At 37.8% G+C, this 20,796-nt stretch overlaps 1 protein-coding gene across 8 annotated transcripts in view; it reads right to left on the reverse strand.

The window, feature by feature from the left end:
• The window catches only part of ARHGAP42 (Rho GTPase activating protein 42), a 287,838-nt gene that overhangs the window by 18,117 nt on the left and 248,925 nt on the right, over window positions 1-20,796 (reverse strand). For 7 of the 8 annotated variants that reach the window (XM_025420939.3, XM_025420948.3, XM_025420930.3 and 4 more), the window contains 8 exons: window positions 20,632-20,716; window positions 19,998-20,056; window positions 15,854-15,959; window positions 10,193-10,352; window positions 8,899-9,043; window positions 7,134-7,514; window positions 6,612-6,768; window positions 4,312-4,374 (listed from right to left, as the gene is read on the reverse strand). In XM_025420939.3, the coding sequence (XP_025276724.1) occupies window positions 4,312-4,374; window positions 6,612-6,768; window positions 7,134-7,514; window positions 8,899-9,043; window positions 10,193-10,352; window positions 15,854-15,959; window positions 19,998-20,056; window positions 20,632-20,716 (1,156 nt within the window). The remainder of the gene's footprint in view (window positions 1-4,311; window positions 4,375-6,611; window positions 6,769-7,133; window positions 7,515-8,898; window positions 9,044-10,192; window positions 10,353-15,853; window positions 15,960-19,997; window positions 20,057-20,631; window positions 20,717-20,796) is intronic. The other variant, XM_035703751.2, reaches the window with a different exon arrangement.

Raw genomic sequence — 20,796 nt, forward strand, 5'->3', positions numbered from 1 at the left:
AGCTGCCAAATATATCAATCAATTAATAACCAAAGTTAAGACATAATTAGACAATAATACACTTATACTTGGTGACTTCAATCTAGCTCTTTCTATACTCGATAGGTCTTCTAAGCACAACATCTCCAAAGAAACGAGAGCTTTATTAATTTATTTTTTTAATAAAATAATTTTTATTGGTGTTCAATTTACCAACATACAGAATAACATCCAGTGCTCATCCCGTCAAGTATCCCCCTCAGTGCCCATCACCCACTCACCCCCACCCCCCCGCCCTCCTCCCCTTCCACCACCCCTAGCTCGTTTCCCAGAGTTAGGAGTCTTTATGTTCTATCTCCCTTTCTGATATTTCCCACACATTTCTTCTCCCTTCCCTTATATTCCCTTTCACTATTATTTATATGAAACGAGAGCTTTAAATGATACACTGGACCAGATGGATTTCACAGATATCTATAGAACTTTACATCCAAACTCAACTGAATACACATTCTTCTCAAGTGCACATGGAACTTTCTCCAGAACAGACCACATACTGGGTCACAAATCTGGTCTGAACCGATACCAAAAGATTGGGATCGTCCCCTGCATATTCCCAGACCATAATGCCTTGAAATTAGAACTAAATCACAATAAGAAGTTTGGAAGGACTTCAAACACGTGGAGGTTAATGACCATCCTGCCAAAGATGAAAGGGTCAACCAGGAAATTAAAGAAGAATTAAAAAGATTCATGGAAACTAATGAGAATGAAGATACAACCGTTCAAAATCTTTGGGATGCAGCAAAAGCAGTCCTGAGGGGGATATACATCGCAATACAAGCATCCATCCAAAAACTGGAAAGAAACTCAAATACAAAAGCTAACCTTACACCTAAAGGAGCTAGAGAAAAAACAGCAAATACATCCTACACCCAGCAGAAGAAGAGAGTTAATAAAGATTCGAGCAGAACTCAACGAAATCGAAACCAGAAGAGCTGTGGAACAGATCAACAAAACCAGGAGTTGGTTCTTTGAAAGAATTAATAAGATAGATAAACCATTAGCCAGCCTTATTAAAAAGAAGAGAGAGAAGACTCAAATTAATAAAATCATGAATGAGAAAGGAGAGATCACTACCAACACCAAGGAAATACAAACGATTTTAAAAACATATTATGAGCAGCTATACGCCAATAAATTAGGCAATCTAGAAGAAATGGATGCATTTCTGGAAAGCCACAAACTACCAAAACTGGAACAGGAAGAAATAGAAAACCTGAACAGGCCAATAACCAGGGAGGAAATAGAAGCAGTCATCAAAAACCTCCCAAGACACAAGAGTCCAGGGCCAGATGGCTTCCCAGTGGAATTCTATCAAACCTTTAAAGAAGAACCCATACCTATTCTACTAAGGCTGTTTGGAAAGATAGAAAGAGATGGAGTACTTCCAAATTCGTTCTATGAGGCCAGCATCAGCTTAATTTCAACACCAGACAAAGACCTCACCAAAAAGGAGAACTATAGACCAATATCCCTGATGAACATGGATGCAAAAATTCTCAACAAGATACTAGCCAATAGGATCCAACAGTACTTAAGAAAATTATTCACCATGACCAAGTAGGATTTATTCCCGGGACACAAGGCTGGTTCAACACTCATAAAACAATCAAAGTGATTCATCATATCAGCAAGAGAAAAACCAAAAACCATATGATCCTCCCATTAGATGTGGAGCAAGCATTTGACAAAATACAGCATCCATTCCTGATCAAAACACTTCAGAGCGTAGGGATAGAGGGAACATTCCTCAACATCTTAAAAGCCATCTACGAAAAGCCCACAGCAAATATCATTCTCACTGGGGAAGCACTGGGTGCCTTTCCCCTAAGATCAGGAACAAGACAGGGATGTCCACTCTCACCACTGCTATTCACCATAGTATTGGAAGTCCTATCCTCAGCAATCAGACAACAAAAAGACATTAAAGGCATTGAAAATGTCAAAGAAGAAGTCAAAGTCTCCCTCTTCGCCGATGACATGATACTCTACATAGAAAACCCAAAAGTCTCCACCCCAAGATTGCTAGAACTCATACAGCAATTCAGTAGTGTGGCAGGATACAAAATCAATGCCCAGAAGTCAGTGGCATTTCTATACGCTAACAATGAGACTAAAGAAAGAGAAATTAAGGAGTCAATCCCATTTACAATTGCACCCAAAAGCATAAGATACCTAGGAGTAAACCTCACCAAAGAGGTAAAGGATCTATACCCTAAAGACTATAGAACACTTCTGAAAGAAAGTGAGGAAGACACAAAGAGATGGAAAAATATTCCATGCTCATGGATTGGCAGCATTAATATTGTGAAAATGTCAATGTTACCCAGGGCAATGTACACGTTTAATGCAATCCCTATCAAAATACCATGGACTTTCTTCAGAGTTAGAACAAATTATTTTAAGATTTGTGTGGAATCAGAAAAGTCCCCGAATAGCCAGGGGAATTTTAAAAAAGAAAACCATAGCTGGGGGCATCACAATACCAGATTTCAGATTGTACTACAAAGCTGTGGTCATCAAGACAGTGTGGTAGTGGCACAAAAACAGACACATAGATCAATGCAACAGAATAGAGAACCCAGAAGTGGACCCTCAACTTTATGGTCAACTAATATTCATTAAAGGAGGAAAGACTATCCACTGGAAGAAAGACAGCCTCTCCGATAAGTGGTGCTGGGAAAATTGGACATCCACATGCAGAAGAATGAAACTAGACCATTGTCTTACACCATGCCCAAAGATAAACTCAAAATGGATGAAAGATCAAAATGTGAGACAAGATTCCATCAAAATCCTAGAGGAGAACACAGGCAACACCCTTTTTGAACTCGGCCATAGTAACTTCTTGCAAGATACATCCATGAAGGCAAAAGAAACAGAAGGAAAAATGAACTATTGGGACTTCATCAAGATAAGAAGCTTTTGCACAGCAAAGGATACAGTCAACAAAACTCAAAGACAACCTACAGAATGGGAGAAGATATTTGCAAATGACATATCAGATAAAGGGCTAGTTTCCAAGATCTATAAAGAACTTATTAAACTCAACAGCAAAGAAACAAACAATCCAATCATGAAATGGGCAAAAGACATGAAGAGAAATCTCACAGAGGAAGACATAGACATGGCCAACAAGCACATGAGAAAATGCTCTGCATCACTTGCCATCAGGGAAATACAAATCAAAACCACAATGAGATCCCACCTCACACCAGTGAGAATGGGGCAGATTAACAAGGCAGGAAACCACAAATGTTGGAGAGGATGCGGAGAAAAGGGAACCCTCCTGCACTGATGGTGAGAATGTGAACTGGTGCAGCCACTCTGGAAAACTGTGTGGAGGTTCCTCAAAGAGTTAAAAATAGACCTGCCCTACGACCCAGCAATTGCACTGCTGGGGATTTACCCCAAAGATACAGATGCAATGAAATACCGGGACACCTGCACCCCAATGTTTCTAGCAGCAATGGCCACAATAGCCAAACTGTGGAAGGAGCCTCGGTGTCCATCGAAGGATGAATGGATAAAGAAGATGTGGTTTATGTATACAATGGAATATTCCTCAGCCATTAGAAATGACAAATACCCACCATTTGCTTCGACGTGGATGGAACTGGAGGGTATTATGCTGAGTGAAATGAGCCAATCGGAGAAGGACAAACATTATATGGTCTCATTCATGTGGGGAATATAAATAATAGTGAAAGGGAATAGAAGGGAAGGGAGATGAAATGAGTGGGAAATATCAGAAAGGGAGACAGTACATGAAGACTCCTATATCTGGGAGATGAACTAGGGGTGGTGGAAGGGGAGGGGGGGGTGGGGGTGAATGGGTGGCGGGCACTGAGGGGGCACTTGACGGGATGAGCACTGGGTGTTATTATGTATGTTGGCAAATTGAACACCAATAAAAAATAAATTATTAAAAAAAAAGAATATACTTTTGAAAATTTCACAAATTTTCATCAAAGGAGTCTTTGCTATGCCAAGGGTTATGGCAACTTGTATCTTTTTGAAAACTTGTTTGAAACCCTTCCTTCATGAAGATTTAAGTAAGTGAGGCATCATTATAACAGTCTGAGGGGCTAAATGCTGTTTACAGACAGGCCCTTTTTTTTTTCCCCCTCTGAGGAGACAGTGGGTATGGATTTGACCATCTGCAGACCTGAAGGTCAGAGCGGTCAAAGATGACCCAACATGTCAATAAATTGATGTCGCCACTATTTTATGTATTTGCATATTACATTAAGGGTTTTGAGAACTTACCGCCCAGAAGAAATCAGCTTAAGTGAACCAGCATTTTCAAACAGTTGTGCTTTTGCTGCCACACTGAAAGATAATTTTAAAATGCAAGTTCCATTAAAATCTATCAGAAAATCACTGAGTTCAAAGTATAATTCAGGGTTATCAGTTAACATAAACCAAAAATAATTAATTATGAACTATCTCCAAAATTTGACCTGAATTTTATTTGTTTTAGGCTTTAATGTGGAAGAAATTTTTAGACTTATTCTCCAGCTCAGACCAGATGTTATAAACCTATAGGTACTTCCCCCGGGGATCTTATCATTCTCATCTTTTCTAGTTCAGAAAACTGTGGGAGCAGTAAAAAAGACATTTTCTCCCACGCAGCTTCTAGCAGTGATATTGACTCCTGTGGAGCCAGAGGGAAGAATCAAATCATCAAGACAAAAGAATGGTTGTTCATTCTGATAGCTAAGACAAAGTAATTCTAAAATGTTTCATATTTTTTAAATATTTGAACATAGTTCCTAAAATGAAATAAGGGAACTCTGAATATGTGACCAATAAATACATTTGTGGGTTCAAATCTTATTTCAAATCATGGGAGGCAGGGCAGGTCTATTTGAGAAAGTGAGACTATATTAAAACTAAGGCACCCTGGGGTAATGAGAAGACTTTCTATACTTATTAGAACACAGTATCAAATTCCATGAATGATGTTTTAAATTAGATTTTTAAAGTGTGTTGTACTTCTTTAATTGATAAACCTTTCTCTCAGAGCCTAGCCAGTTGATAATTTGAAAGGTCATTTTACACCTAATACAGAATATAATTTTAATTTCTACTTTGTCAGTACAATTACAAAACAGAAGCAAATCTTTTCTTTCCCTCACAAAGGATGGGGTTTATATTCTGCTATCTCCCCTTTTTTTTTTTTTAATAAATTTTTGTTTATTTATGATAGTCTCACAGAGAGAGAGAGAGGCAGAGACACAGGCAGAGGGAGAAGCAGGCTCCATGCACCGGGAGCCCGACGTGGGATTTGATCCCGGGTCTTCCAGGATCGCGCCCTGGGCCAAAGGCAGGCGCCAAACCGCTGCGCCACCCAGGGATCCCTGCTATCTCCCTTTATATATTGGCTTAAAATTTAATGTTGCATAATGGCTAGAACTATACATACCGGGCAGTAGACAGATTTACAAATATAGTATTTGTCTATATAGTGGTACTTGGATTTCTGACCAAGAGAGATAATGTATGTCAAACACACTCTAAAATCATAAAGTTCTGTCAAAGAAGGTGATGAACTAATGAATTTAAGATACTGTTCCAACAGAAACAGGCTTAGCGAAATGTCTTACTAGACTTTCAATGAGTAATTAAACTGGTTCCCTAATTTTCCAAGTATTAGTTCTTATTATCTCTGAAATGAGGTTTCTACTACTTACTGTGGAGGGACGCAAAGGACATTAAGAGATAACATACGTAGAGATGCCCAGTAATAGCTCACATAGCATTTGGAAAGCTCAGTTAAAGTCAGGAAAATAAAATGAAAGGGATAAAAACTTTCCTTTTTTTGCTTCCTCATTTATCCAAGTTCCCATTTTCTCTTCTTTGTCCTCTTCCTATTTACATACATGTACTCTAACCTATCTGCCTTTAAATTTCTGGGTCTTTTGATTAAAAGTACTCTCCTTTGCCTTTCACCCTCCTTGTTCTCCATGAGCTCCAGTGAATACTCAGGTAGGGGAGACTTGTGATGGAAAGGAGAGAAAACAAACCCTCACAATCTAGATGGCAGCTGTACTTCTAACAAAGAGGTGGGGGAGCTGGGATATGGGCAGTTTGCTCTGCTGAGAGGTAGATGTCTAGCTTTTACAGAATGTCTAGTTTCAAAGCTCAAAACTATTATATTATACATATATTCTCATAACTTCAAATTGGGACATAGTTCTGCTTGTACGGCAAATGCCTAAAATCCTATGTGTGTGGAATATATATATATATATATATATATATATATATATACATATATATATATATATAAAATTAATATGTTATAAAATATATTATAATATATAATATATAGTAATGAATAATATAATATATATCACATTACATAAGATACATAAAATATATATCTTAAGCATACTCTAAATTTGTACATCCTTTGTAGAAGAGGGTCGGGTCCTACAGAGGTTGAATGTTCCCATGCTATAAATGAGGCAATCAGCTGTGGGACTCCTAAGGGTTCTTTTGGACATACTCAACTCCTGTGTATCCCGAGAAGATACAACAAATGCAAACTCTCTCTCACTTACACAGAGCCAGGTCGCTGGTAGCCATTGCTTGACGCAGTGTCTAGCCTTAACCTCCTGCACATTTTTGGAGGCAAGTCTGGGTTTGATGGCGCTTTGGGCATCTCTTTGAAACCTACAGAAGTTAAGCTTTGAATGGATCCACCGTAGCTCTTATTTCCTAAAAAGAAAACCCAAGAAAACAGGCAAGGAGCTATCAGACAAAATAATAGCAGTAACACAGTACATGTGCATAACAAGAGGAAGCATTTTTCTCTAAGCCCAACTGAGAAGGTACAGAATGTTCTTTGAGCACAGCAGCCCATCACGCAGGGAGATCAGAATGTACAGTAATTACAAAGACATCACCTCACAGCGATGGAAAGATCGAGGAAAAAAGTCACAGTGCACAGTTTCAAAAATCCCAGCTCAGGAACAGCATTGTTAGCCCCTTCACCATTAACTTTTCTCTGCTTAATCATGCTGAATAATCCAGCAGGTGATACAGAGACAATGGCATTTTACTTGAGCTCAAAACTGCTTTACCTTCAGCTGCAGAGATGGACCTAAGAGAGGATGCTGAGGCTCTTTTCAGTCCTGAGAGCCCATAAGGCCCTTTCCTGACCAGGTCTATGGGTGGGTAAACATCCCCTGGGCTGGTGATGGAGGCAACACTCTGGCAATCTGATTCTGCATCCGTTTTGGTTGCATCTTCTTTAGAACTTGATTCAGGACTAGTTGCCCAAATTCCGAGACTTTTCTGTCCATTGGAAGGTGATGGGGATACGATCCAAGGAATCCCTCCAGATTTCTCCCTGGGCTGGCAGGAGGCAGACTTGGTTGTGCTGTTTTGTTCAGAGGAGTGAGAGGACAGAGACTCAATGCTCCCCATGGGTGTGCTGTCTGGGCTGCTGCTGTAAGAGTCACCTGAGTGGGTGCCAAGAAAACAACAGTGGCTCTCTACTGAGAACAACACAACCCAAACCCTTCCGCTCTCCAACTCGTATGTGCTCGGGGGCCACCTGATCCCACGGAAGTGACAGGCCTTTACCAAGTATGGAGAACTGTCCTCAGTTCTGAAGAAAGGCTTTAAAATATGCATTTCAACTTAGTGAAAGTATTTTTCAATACTATTCAAGCGAGACTGTATGTGTACCCTGACCCTATGAAGTAATGTTACTTCTTAAAGGATTAGTGGGCCACTTGAATTCAGACAAGATTTGCCTCTAGAGGCACCTGGGTGCCTCAGTTAGTTAAGTGTCCAACTCTTGATCTCAGCTCAGATCTTGATCTCAGAGTCATGAGTTTGGGCCCTGCACTGGGCTCCATGCTGGGTGTGGAAGCCTACTTAAGAAAAAATTGCTTCTGAAAAAGAATTCACAAGTAATAGAATTAAGATTCTTTGATGATATTATAAGAGATCAATGGAAGAAAGGATATTAAAGACGTGCTTCTGTCTTTTTTAACTTTCTTGACCTTAGGTGGTTCTGAGTTTCAATGTATCTGAGTCCTCCTGCATTCAAAGGCACCAGTCATGTCAGCTGCAAATTAGAAGCTGCTCATATTTTTAAAAGAAAGGACTTTTTCCTTTTTCTGCCAAAAATATAGCAACATAAGAAACTGGCTATGTAACTGAATTATTTTTTAATGTTCCTAAAAGTAAGGTTTAAGAAAAAATATCAGAAAAACCATAATGAACTATTCAAACATATCTAAATTAAAAATTATTGTTTTCTGTTAAATACTGACTTTGAGAAAAAATTAGGGGGCTTGGGGGTATAAAGTTAAATAAAACAAGTTTAACATCCACTGTGTACTCAAGCTGCCACTCACTTCACTGTGGGGCTTCATTCAGAACAGTAAGTTAGGAATAATGTGTAGTGTGGTTTCTCTTTTTATTTCTTCTCTCTCCCTCTTTCAGACACTCTGATACCCAGGAGATGATGCTTTAAGGACATAATGTGAAAAGAAGGAAGAAAATGACTGCTTTAGCCAGACTTTTTCTTGTTTTCTTCTCTACCACTTTGACAATAGGACAAAACCTGCTATAAAGTAGTACCCAATGTACTTAATAGCAGCTGCAGGAAAAAAGGGCACTGAGTGAATTATTTTTTTCCCTTTGTAGCAGTAATGAATTTGTTTGTTCAAAGTACCTTGTAACTATATCGACAAAGAATATAAGTGGTGGGGGGAGTGCTGGATAGACAGCATCAGTAAAATCATCTATGTATTTCTACCCTAAGGTTGGTAAGGTGAGGTAAGGCTAAACCAAAGGATGAAGAAAGCATCTCCTGACTGTAGGCACACTTACTATCAGGCTCTGCCAAGCACGGTGTATACCTGCCTCTGGGCTTCCGGGAACCTGTGGAGAGGCAGATTGCGCGAGTCCTTCGGGATCCAGATCGAGACTGAGGCTGAGGAAGAGGAACACTTGGGTCTGGGGCAGTATGAAAAATCTACATACAAAAAAACAAAATGGACTGAGGTCAAAAAAGTGGGGGAATTGCCATTTTCACCATAAAATGGTATCTGTGAGTTACTAAATAATCTTAGAACTATATGCTATTTAATCAGTTTCACGGCAAAAGACACTTGATACAAAAAAATATCCTAGAATCATAACTTTCTTTTCCACTTACACTGAGTAATGTCCATTTTCTGGGTTTTCTTTTTCATCTTCCCCAATTTCCCAACAATGAATTTCAAAGACTTTCCAATAATTCAAATATGAACAAATGTGTGTGTCAAAACACACTGAGTCTTACTGTTGTGATACTTCCTTTCTCACATCATGCTGAATATAACCTGAAGGGAAGAGGCTCAGTCTTCCAAACAGTTCTTTGCTTCTCAGGAGAAGGTGCTGTCATGCAGTTCCTGAGCTGTCTTGGAACATGACAAGCTACAGGGAGAAGTCTGAGCACAGCTACAGGATACAGCCATGTGGTCTTGCATTGTGAGTGCTTGTAACCTTCGATAAATGAGGGATATTTTTCCACAGGCACCAACAAGGGGCCCAGGGAAGGAGTCTTTCCCTACAAGGAGTAGACCAGGCATAAATGGATCACAAATGTTTTGACTTCCAATGGCTGGATCTTTTAATCTAATCATTTTGACATTCTCAATTTCCCTTTTCCACAGTTATTCTAAGATCTCAATCTTTCAAAGAAACTGTTTAAAGACTAGAGAGGGCTTCAAGTGTGTCCCTGGAATTCTTTTGTTTTATTGAGAATATTATTGCTGCTGTAAGTCTAATTCCAGAGAGATAAAAAGATTAAAAATAGACTTAATCACCAAGTGAGTCTAACAAATTCTCTGAATATGAGCAAAAAACTCACTATATAAATACTAAGGAAGAAAATCTTGAAAGGTAACTGATATAAAAGGAGAAGAAACCATTTACCTGGAGGATTCTGAGAAGCACTTAAAAACTAAACAGAAAAAAAGAAATCACAGTCCTCATGAAGAAGCAATTAATATAAAATGTACAAGATTGATATTTTATAAGAACCTGAGATTACAATGAACTCAAAGATCATACAAATGGAAAATTCCTTTTTAAAAGCAAGGTACAAGATTTTATACTTCAACATGAAAATTCAGCCTACCTTTTCATAGTGCTCAATCAGAATTTCAACTACAATATTCTGAAATTTAATATTCATCATGGCAGCCACAGTTTCTTCTTGTGCTCTCATTAGAGTTGGGCCAAATATGACACCAAGGTTTGAGACAGTCATGAGATTTTGTTGGCTGTGTAGTGATACTCTGCAAATGAGAGCAACGAAAATAATATATGTTAAATATTTAATAATTAGGAAATTTCTCATTTATCAAATTTGTGGCATAAATAAAATGTAAAATATGCCACGATAGGTTAATTTTCCCAAGTAGTCAGGTTCAGCCACTCCCAATTGGCATGTTTGGTATATAGCCTAAAAAGATGTAAAAAGTTAACATTAGCTAATTAAAAATAATTACAAAGCTTTTTTTTTTTTTTCCCTGTGGGGCCCGCAGGCTCCTCGCCTCTGCACCTGCGGGGCCACGAACTCAGCACCTGGTAAACTCTTGGGCGAGTTGGCCTCTGTCCGCCTGGTCTGGGACCCGGACAGGCATAATTACAAAGCTTAATTAAAGAATAAATCTTGATATCCAAAATCAAATACAATCACCCTAAAGAGATTATGAGTTCTTAGGGATTCTCTAGAGTACTATAATTCTTATAACAGATGGTTAAAATTAGATTGGTTGGAATTATATTTGAATACACTAAACATATTATTAAGAACCTAGTGCTAGGCATTTCATAGATATTATTGCATTAATCCCCCAAGAAGTCAGTTTTTCTTATTATACAGGTTAAGATCTCAGGATCCTGGGATCAAGCCCCACGTTGGGATCTGAGTTCCACAGGAGTCTTCTTGTCCTTCTCCTTCCCCGTCTGCCCCTCCCATCCACCTCTCTCTCTCTCTCAAATAAATAAGTAAATCTTTTTTTTTAAAGCACAAAACTCCTAAGGTAAAAATGATATAATCCACATAACATCAAATTAGGGACAGAGGGGGGTTTTCTTAAGCTCTCTACATAAGACAACTGGCCAATGAATGTTTCTATCCTTCCTTTTTCTCTTCCATCCATTCACCCATCCATCTTCTCATCCATTCAAAACTTCTCTGTGTGCCTCCCTAGTGCTGAGCACTATGCTAGGCAAACAATAAGAGGAGATATGGTAGCATCAGTGCTGGCTTGAAAATGGAAATGAAAGAAAATAACCTCTGGTATTACTGACCTTAGCAAAAGTTACCTTAGCTCAGTAACTATCAAACTATGAATTGACTAATTCATTTAAAAGTTAGATGTATTCTTTTTTTAAAGATTTACTTATTTCTTTGATAGAACATGTGAGCATGCATGAGTTGGGGGATAAGCAGGTGGAAAGACTCTCAAATAGATTCCTTGCTGAGTGGGGAGCCCTCATGGGGCTTGCTTTCAGAACCTTGAGACCATAGCCTGAGCCAAAATCAAGAGTCAGACACTTAACCAACGAAGACATCCAGGTGCCCCAACTGGATATATTCTTAAGGAGAAACCTCATTCATTTGACCAATCTTCTAGGTTAACCACTGTCTTTTCTCTTATTTCCAGATGTGTTGGCAAAATATGAAGTTTTAGAAAGAAGCACAATACAAGATTATGTTTCTACCTAAGTGTGTATCACTAATGACATTCTAGAAGCAAAAGTAAAATTTTATGGGAAATCCAGGATTTTGAATATTCCTAGCACAGGACAGGAAGAGCTGACTGTCTCACTGAGAAAGCACTAGCTAAGAAGCTCTTGGTCAGAACAGAAGAAGTTTCATTCCATATTCTCTTTTTATATAACCAAATATTATATAAATATTAGTTGCTTAGTATGTATCAGAGAATCTACTAGGAAAGTAGTATGTAAAGGCAGTGAGCCTGTCTGGATTTAAAGCTAGGATCCATCCAACTTGGAAGCTAGGTGCAATCAGCCAAGTTATTTTATATCTTTAGGCTTCAGTTTCCTCATCTATAAATAATTAGGAAAGACCCTTATAGGATTGGTAATGTTACAGGAAATATGATTTCAAAACATTATTCTTCCTTGTAATTAAATTGGCCTTAGACACTCTTGCTCAAATGTAAGAGTTCCTAGTAGTGTGAGTAAACTGGAGTAGGATTAATATTAAGCTCACAGGGAAAAAAATTTGGAAATCTTAAAAAAATGGTTTTGAAAAGGAGAGTTTATGACTATCTTGCTCAGAAGTTAGAGTATTCTGATGAGCAATTTTCTCTTCACTGAATTTCCCTTTTGCTGAGCTAACTCAATATAGACACTTATCACCCCACATTTCAGCTATTTCTGCACTTCATTCCCTCAAAGTGTTGTAAGGAACAAACACAATCACCCTTTTAAATATTAAAAGTTAGGGTCAAAGAAGAGACAACAGATGGCCTTTGTTTTAAAGACAAAGAAGAGGATTCTCAGAAAAGAAGTAATGGTTTATGCCACATCTCAGAGCTAATTAATGGAGATTTGGAATCACTCTTTTAGTCACTGGTCCTTTAGATAGTGACCAATCCAGATCACTGGTCTTAAATTCTCTTTTCTTCAGATATATTAAGGTTGCCAGGGACCAAGAGTGTTATTAGCTGTTTGTAGTTTATTTAAGTCACTGGTGATGTGGACACAAATTCCAATAATACTGTTCAGTCAATGGGGATTGACTGGTTTAGGAACATAGCCAGCAATGGTGGTAAAGGATGGGCAAAAGGATTTTAAGCATTCTTCTGTGGCCAGATACTATCTTCTTCTATTCCCTGTAACAGGCCATGCACATTCACTATAAGGTAGAAGTTTGAGTTCGTCTAGCATTCTGGATAATTAGACAAAAAAATTTATGTAACACTCATGTAGCTTTTAAAAGCAGTTTAAAAAGGCTTTGCTAGATGAGTTTGAATAAATCAAGAGAATGCTCAATACATACAGTGTGGTCAAAGTTCATGAAGAGGTCATGCATTTTAAAATATAATTCAAGGCTAAATGACCAAGAATCCTTGTTTGTTAACTAAAAGAGGTATTGTCATATGCAACAATTAATAATGAACTTGAAATGATGCAGTTCCTAGCCAATTTCCCTCTTATTTCAAGGGGCAGGAAGACAATTCATATGAACTCATCTGCAGGTGAAGATGAGACTTGTTAACATGTTATGTAGCACTATTTCAAACATGCATGGCTCAAATTGGCAAGTAGCTTACTACTTGTAGTAAGCATCTCATTTAATTTAATCATTTAATCGGGAATCATAGTATACTCACTTAGATGGAAAATATCCTTTTTTATATATGATCCTGTAAGGGATTTCTTAAGTTTAAAACCTGAATTTGGGGGCACCTGGGTGGCTCAGTCTGGTAAGCGTCTGACTCTTGGTTTTGGCTCAGGTCATGATCTTAGGATCATGAGATGAGAAGCCCTGTGTCAGGCTCTGTGCTTAGTGGGCAGCCTGCTGGAGATTCTCTTCTCCCTCTACCCCACTCCTTGCATTCAATTTAACTCTCTCAAATAAATCTTTAAAAAATAAAATCTGTTTCTTTTGCTGTGCAGAAGCTTTTTATCTTGATTACGTCCCAATAATTCATTTTTGGTTTTGTTTCCCTTGCCTTCATGGATGTATCTTGCAAGAAGTTGCTGTGGCCAAGTTCAAAAAGGGTGTTGCCTGTGTTCTCCTTTAGGATTTTGATGGATTCTTGTCTCACATTTGGATCTTTCATCCATTTTGAGTTTATCTTTGTGTTTGGTGTACGAGAATGGGAGAAGATATTTGCAAATGACGTATCAGATAAAGGGCTAGTAGCCAAGATTTATAAAGAACTTATTAAACTCAACAGCAAAGAAACAAACAATCCAATCATGAAATGGGCAAAAGACATGAACAGATATCTCACAGAGGAAGACATAGACATGGCCAACAAGCACATGAGAAAATGCTCTGCATCACTTGCCATAAGGGAAATACAAATCAAAACCACAATGAGATCCCACCTCACACCAGTGAGAATGGGGAAAATTAACAAGGCAGGAAACAACAAATGTTGGAGAGGATGCGGAGAAAAGGGAACCCTCTTACACTGTTGGTGGGAATGTGAACTGGTGCAGCCACTCTGGAAAACTGTGTGGAGGTTCCTCAAAGAGTTAAAAATAGAACTACCCTACGACCCAAGGGATTGCACTGCTGGGAATTTACCTCAAAGATACAGATGAAGTGAAACGCCGGAACACCTGCACCCCAATGTTTCTAGCAGCAATGTCCACAATAACTAAACTGTGGAAGGAGCCTCGGTGTCCATCGAAAGATGAATGGATAAGGAAGATATGGTTTATGTATACAATGGAATATTACTCAGCCATTAGAAATGACAAATACCCACCATTTGCTTCGACATGGATGGAACTGGAGGGTATTATGCTGAGTGAAGTAAGTCAATCAGAGAAGGACAAACATTATATGGTTCATTTGGGGAATATAAAAAATAGTGAAAGGGAATAAAGGGGAAAGGAGAGAAAATGAAAATATCAGTGAGGGTGACAAAACATGAGAGACACCTAACTCTGGAAAACGAACAAGGGGTAGTAGAAAGGGTGGTGGGTGGGGGGTTGGGGTGACTGGGTGACAGGCACTGAGAGGGGCAATTGGCGGGATGAGCACTGGGTGTTATGCTATATGATGGCAAATTGAACTCCAATAAAATATATATATATGTATATATATATATATATAAAACAAACTGAATTTGGACTTTTGTTTACAAGCAGCATGGCGTGTGTGTATGTGAAAGAGAGAGAGAGAGAATCTTAGATTTATGAGGCCATAGTACCTGGATATTTGATCAAACATAATTCTGTGAAGGTATTTATTTGCATAATATTAACATATCAGTCGGCCGACTTAGAGTAAAGCAGATTACACTCCATTATCAGTGGCCTCATTCAGTCATTTGAAAGTCTTAAAAAGACTGAGGTTCTGTGTAAGAGGTAATTCTGCTTCCTGATTGCCTTGGATTCGAGTTGCAAGGTCAACTGTTGCCTGAGTCTCTAGACTATCAGCTGCCCTGCAGACGTCAGACTTAGCCTTCACAGTAGTGCAGGTCAGTTCCACGCAATCTCTTTCTCATACATACATACAACACACACATTATGTCTCTATATATCACAGAGTCTATTGGTTCTATTTTTCTGGAGAAACTTGATTAATAACAATATCTATCTATCCAGATTCTTAAATACATAGATGAACTAAGAGCAGAGTCAGAAAATCCTCAGAGACCATGTGATGTTATGAATTCAGAGAAAGAAACTAACAGTAGAGTGGCACTTTGACCTGGTAAAACCTGTTGATACTAGTCCTATAGAGAACTGTTCTTCAGACTCAGGATTTATAATGCATCTAAAAGAACTGGGAGAAAAATATATTCTTTCATATATTTTTAAGTTAACATGTAAGGTTTTTGTCATAAGTTTACCAGTTGTGAAGGATATTAATCATCTGCATAGTGTAAACATAAACAGTACATACACACACAGATCCTAAAAATAAGCTGTTGTCATATCATTTTTAAAAGTATATTTATAGACTGATTATAATAACAATGTCATAGCAACATCATACACTTTAGAAAGACATGAACAAGTCTAACTTCAACAGTTGAACAAGTTGTTGAGTGAACAACATAAATCAGAGAATTACTTTACGAGGTGCTTTATTAAGATGTCCAGCATCTCTCTGTTTTTTTCTGGCAATTTGTGCACCAATGCATGTACAGCTTCCACCCGGTAGTTTTGGTCATCGGATTCTATAACATAAAGGTTGCAAATGGTCAAGTTTTAATTGCATTCAAATGTGTAAATAAACATTAGTAATCTAAACAGTACAAACGCTCACACCCTCATGCCTTATAAACATCGCTTCATGCAGTAAGCATTATCTCTATCATTCTCTAAGGCTTAGAGAGGTTGAATAACTTGACCATGGTCATGAAGTTAGTTAAGTAAGGAAGCCAAACTAACCCAGTTCTATCTAATTCAAACTTGTGCTCATAGCCACTGAACTTCCATACAACCATCACTCATCATCTGCTTTGGTTTTGCTACACAAGGACAGAATCAAAACTTTAGCAATGTGAGTCATCACAGAAATTGTTACAGATAGCCTAATGTGTCAGGCAATATAGTATACTTAATCACACAGAAACTTCCTAGTGACTCCATCAGACAAAGGAAAAAGGCCTTCCTTTCCAAATTTTATAGATTTAAAGACAACAGTGAATTACTTTTCTGAGGTGTCAGGATTACTATGCAAACAGAGGCCTAATAGATTTTAAGCCCATGTTGACAATGGCAAATCTGAAAAGGAAACCGTTTAAAGCAAGTCTAGTCTGTCAGGTAAAAGCCAACATGCTGCAAAACCTGCTAGAGAAACATCTAACATTTCAGAATGAAGAACCTATTAACATGCTCTTAACTACAATAAACAAATTCTAGGGGGACTACCCACCTTGCCAAGCCCTTTCTCTTTAAAGTACTCAACATGAGGTTAGAAAAAGGGCCTGGCTCAAGCTGGGTCATACACAAGGTCTAATCCCAGGGATTAGAGTGGAGACACCAGAACTCTGATTTGTCTGCTTAGATATGTGAAAAGACATACTGTGTAAGATAAGCGTTGATATGACCAAATGTGCTCCAAAGCCAAGAAAATCTGATGGGAAAGGGAGATACAAATGAGGTAGACACTCAGCAAAGAACAGAAAGGAGAGAACCTCTTAAAAGGCTGGGGAGAGAAACATCAATTCTCCATTTTGCAGTTCCTAGCTGCAGGCCTGTGGAAGGCCTGATCCATACTTTGTTAAGGAATTCTATAAGACTCCTTGTACTTTCTGAATAACTTCCTCTTTTTATAGAGCTGAATTTCCAAATAAAACCTAATTTTATTATCTTATTATCTGGCACTTGCCTCAGACAAAAGATGAATTCTTATAGATAAGAATAGATTTTAATCATTATGGTAGTGAATAGTATGATTATTATTTGCTATGGAAATAGAGAAAAATATCTTACAAACAAATGTTTCTATTAAAACAAGCAGCTCATTTAGCTACTTAGCTAAGTGGCTCAAATGCCATATGTTGTAACACAAAATTTTGGTAAGAAAGAGTTCTGGGTTAAGAGTAAAAAAAAAAAAAAAAAAAAAAAAAAAAGGCTTCTACGATAGCCAAACTGTGGAAGGAGCCTCGGTGTCCATCGAAAGATGAATGGATAGAGAAGACGTGGTTCATGTATACAATGGGATATTCCTCAGCCATTAGAAACGACAAATACCCACCATTTGCTTCAACGTGGATGGAACTGGAGGGTATTATGCTGAGTGATATGAGTCAATCGGAGAAGGACAAACATTATATGGTCTCATTCATTTGGGGAATATAATAATAGTGAAAGGGAATAGAAGGGAAGGGAGAAGAAATGTGTGGGAAATATCAGAAAGGGAGACAGAACATAAAGACTCCTAACTCTGGGAAACGAACTAGGGGTGATGGAAGGGGAGGAGGGTGGGGGGTGGGGGTGACTGGGTGGTGGGCACTTAGGGGGGCACTTGATGGGATGAGCACTGGGTGTTATTCTGTATGTTGGCAAATTGAACACCAATAAAAATAAATTTATTATTAAAAAAAAAACCCAAATATATTAGTATTTTGAAAAAAAAAAAAAAAAAATGGCCTCTAGCCCTGATTTTGCCATCAACTCGTTAGTGTCCTTGGACAAAGTGACATGCCCAGTCTGGGACCCAGTCAATAAAATGAGAGGTCAGATTATACATTTTTTTAAGGTTTTGTTAATCTAATAAGGATAGAGTTTGATGAAGAGAATCTAGAGTAGAGAGCTTTCAGAAGAAAGTTAAGTGGTATAGGTGTTTATGAGATCATGTGGTCAGTCATGTATGCTGGATTGAAAACCAAGGTCATTCAATGTTATCTGACACTTACCAGCAGACATTTCCTGTGGCATTACAATGTGCAGTAATAAATTAATACAACTGCTTTCTTTCTTCAGACTGTGAAAAATACTTGGTGCAGTCACACCCCGTTTGTCTTAACAATGAAGAAATGCTAATTCCTAATTGTTACAAACTGTTGTGATGGGCTCAGACGGCAACCCAGCATTTTGGTCTCAATATTTTAAAAGTATGTATCTCTAATTTCTCAGCTTATATGTTTTTCATCGAGCCCCTCCCCACAATTTTTGAATGAAGTCTATCTATACATATTCCATTACAGCAATCATAGATCCAAATAAATGACATAGATATGTGATTATTATCAATAATAGGGAAAAGGGATTGATGGAAGTACCTGTTACCTGCCAAAAATACCTGACTCTTCTCTCCAGATTTAGAAATATAGCATTTAAGTATAAATAGGTAGCATAACTGACTGTACATATTTGTAGTCTTGTCTATTTAACCAGAAGTTGCTCTCTTAAGAAACTGTCATTCATCAATTGAGTAAAATGTAACTAAAATAATTTCTCCTAGCACACTCATCACCCAGTGAAGTGGGGTGATAGGTGTTCTAGGTATAAATACTACTAAGTAGCCAAATATTCTAATTCATTCTGCATTTTTTTAAAACCAAGGTAAGTATATTCTTGATTCCTTTTATTTATTTCCCCTAACCCCTACCCACCTCTCCTCTGGCAACCACCAATTTGTTCTCTGTATTTAAGAGTATTTCTTTTTGTCTTTTTCTTTGTTTGGTTTCTGAAATTCCACATATGAGTGAAATCATATTGTATTGGTGTTTCCCTGACATATTTCATTAGTAGTATACTCTTTAGGTCCATCCATGTTGTTGCAAATGTCAAGATTCATTCTTTCTTATGGTTTAGTAATATTCCACTGTGCATATATACCACATCTTATTTTTCCATTCATCTATTGATGGACACTTTTGTTGTTGCCATGCCTTAGCTACTGTAAATAATGCTGCAATAAATATAAGGGTGCATATATCTCTCTGAATTGGTGTTTTCACTTTCTTTGGGTAAATACCCAAAGTAGTGGAATTATAGGATCATACGGTAATTTTTAATATTTTGAGGAACCTCCATACGTTTTCCAGAGTGGCTGCACCACTTTGCATTCTCACCAACGGGCAAGATGGTTCCCTTCTTCACATCCTCACCTGCTGTTTCCTGTGTTATTATTTTTAGTCATCTGATAGGTGTGAGGTGACACGTCATTGTAGTTTTGACTTGCATTTCCCTGATGATGAGTGATGTTGAGTGTCTTTTCATGTTGTCTGCTAGCCATCTGTATGTCTGTTTTGGAAAAATGTCCTCTGCCTCTTTTTAAATTAAATTTTTTTTCTAGTGTTGAGTTGTGTAAGTTCTTTATATATTTTGGGTATTAACCCCTTATTGGATATATCATTTGCAAATATTTTCTCCCATTCAGTAGGGTGCCTTTATGTTTTGTTGATGGTTTCCTTCATAGCACACACTTTTTTATTTTGGTGTAGTCCCAATTGTTTAATTTTGCTTTTTGTTTCCCTTATCAGAGAAGACATACCTAGAAAAATGTTTCTCTGGTCAATGTCAAAAAACTACTGCCTATATCTTCTAGTTTTATGCCTTTAGGTCTCACGTTTATGTCTTTAATAAACCATTTGCAATTTCTTACTGGTTTACAAACCACACTCTCAGCTATTAAGTATCAGACTGACAGTTTCTTAAGCAATATGTAGGAAAATCTCAGCTAGTTGGTTTAAATATACACCTCTAAGTGATACAAAATAAACTTGCATCAATTATAATGCATCCAATGTAAGTGTACTTACTCACTGCAACAATAAAATCTTTGTGTAATTTGTAAGTCATCAGTGGTTCTGCAAGGCACCTGCAATGGAGGCATGAGAATGGCATTATCTTCTTATTTCTTATTTTTATTTTATTTCCCCTGAACTTTCAGTACTTCTTTAAGAACTGGCTGATTAGGAAGTATAATTAACGTCCTAGTAGAGCCACTCCAGGCAGTCCCTCAAGAAACCAAGGCCCTTCTAGGTACAATTGTACTAAAAGGGGAGGCTTTCAATTTATAAGAACTACTGAACCACAACAGCAAAATCTCTCTCAGATATGGGGACAACAGTTAAATAAAAAACAAAAACAAAACAAAAAACTTTTAATTTCAACTTATTCTTTAAAAAATACATGAAAACACATTCAAATATAATATGAAACAAGTATTAGTATTCATAAAATACTGCAGCCTCTTAAGTTTATTATTTGAAAAAGCAAGTATAAGTTCCAAAACACTACACATAAACACTACTACCTTATGCTATTTCAGCTGAAGTGAAGGAATTGCTCTAAGCAGTGAAGCTTGTACACAGGAGCTTCAAAGAGTCACATGGCACCTGCCCAGGATGTAAGGGGTCATCACATGCAGAGGAGGAGCTAAACCCTCCTTACCTGAGGTAGTTTTTCAGCCCACTTGTTATCGTCTTATTATCCCACAATTCAATATCAATGTCAATATCAGGAGGGGACTTTGGAGCTGAAAGAGTAAAAATGTTTAAACTGTGCAATTCAAAATATCACTCACACCATAAAGAAGATAAATAAAGAAAGGTCAAA

The sequence above is a fragment of the Canis lupus genome, chromosome 21 (genome assembly GCF_003254725.2).
Source record: "Canis lupus dingo isolate Sandy chromosome 21, ASM325472v2, whole genome shotgun sequence".
NCBI lineage: Eukaryota > Metazoa > Chordata > Mammalia > Carnivora > Canidae > Canis > Canis lupus.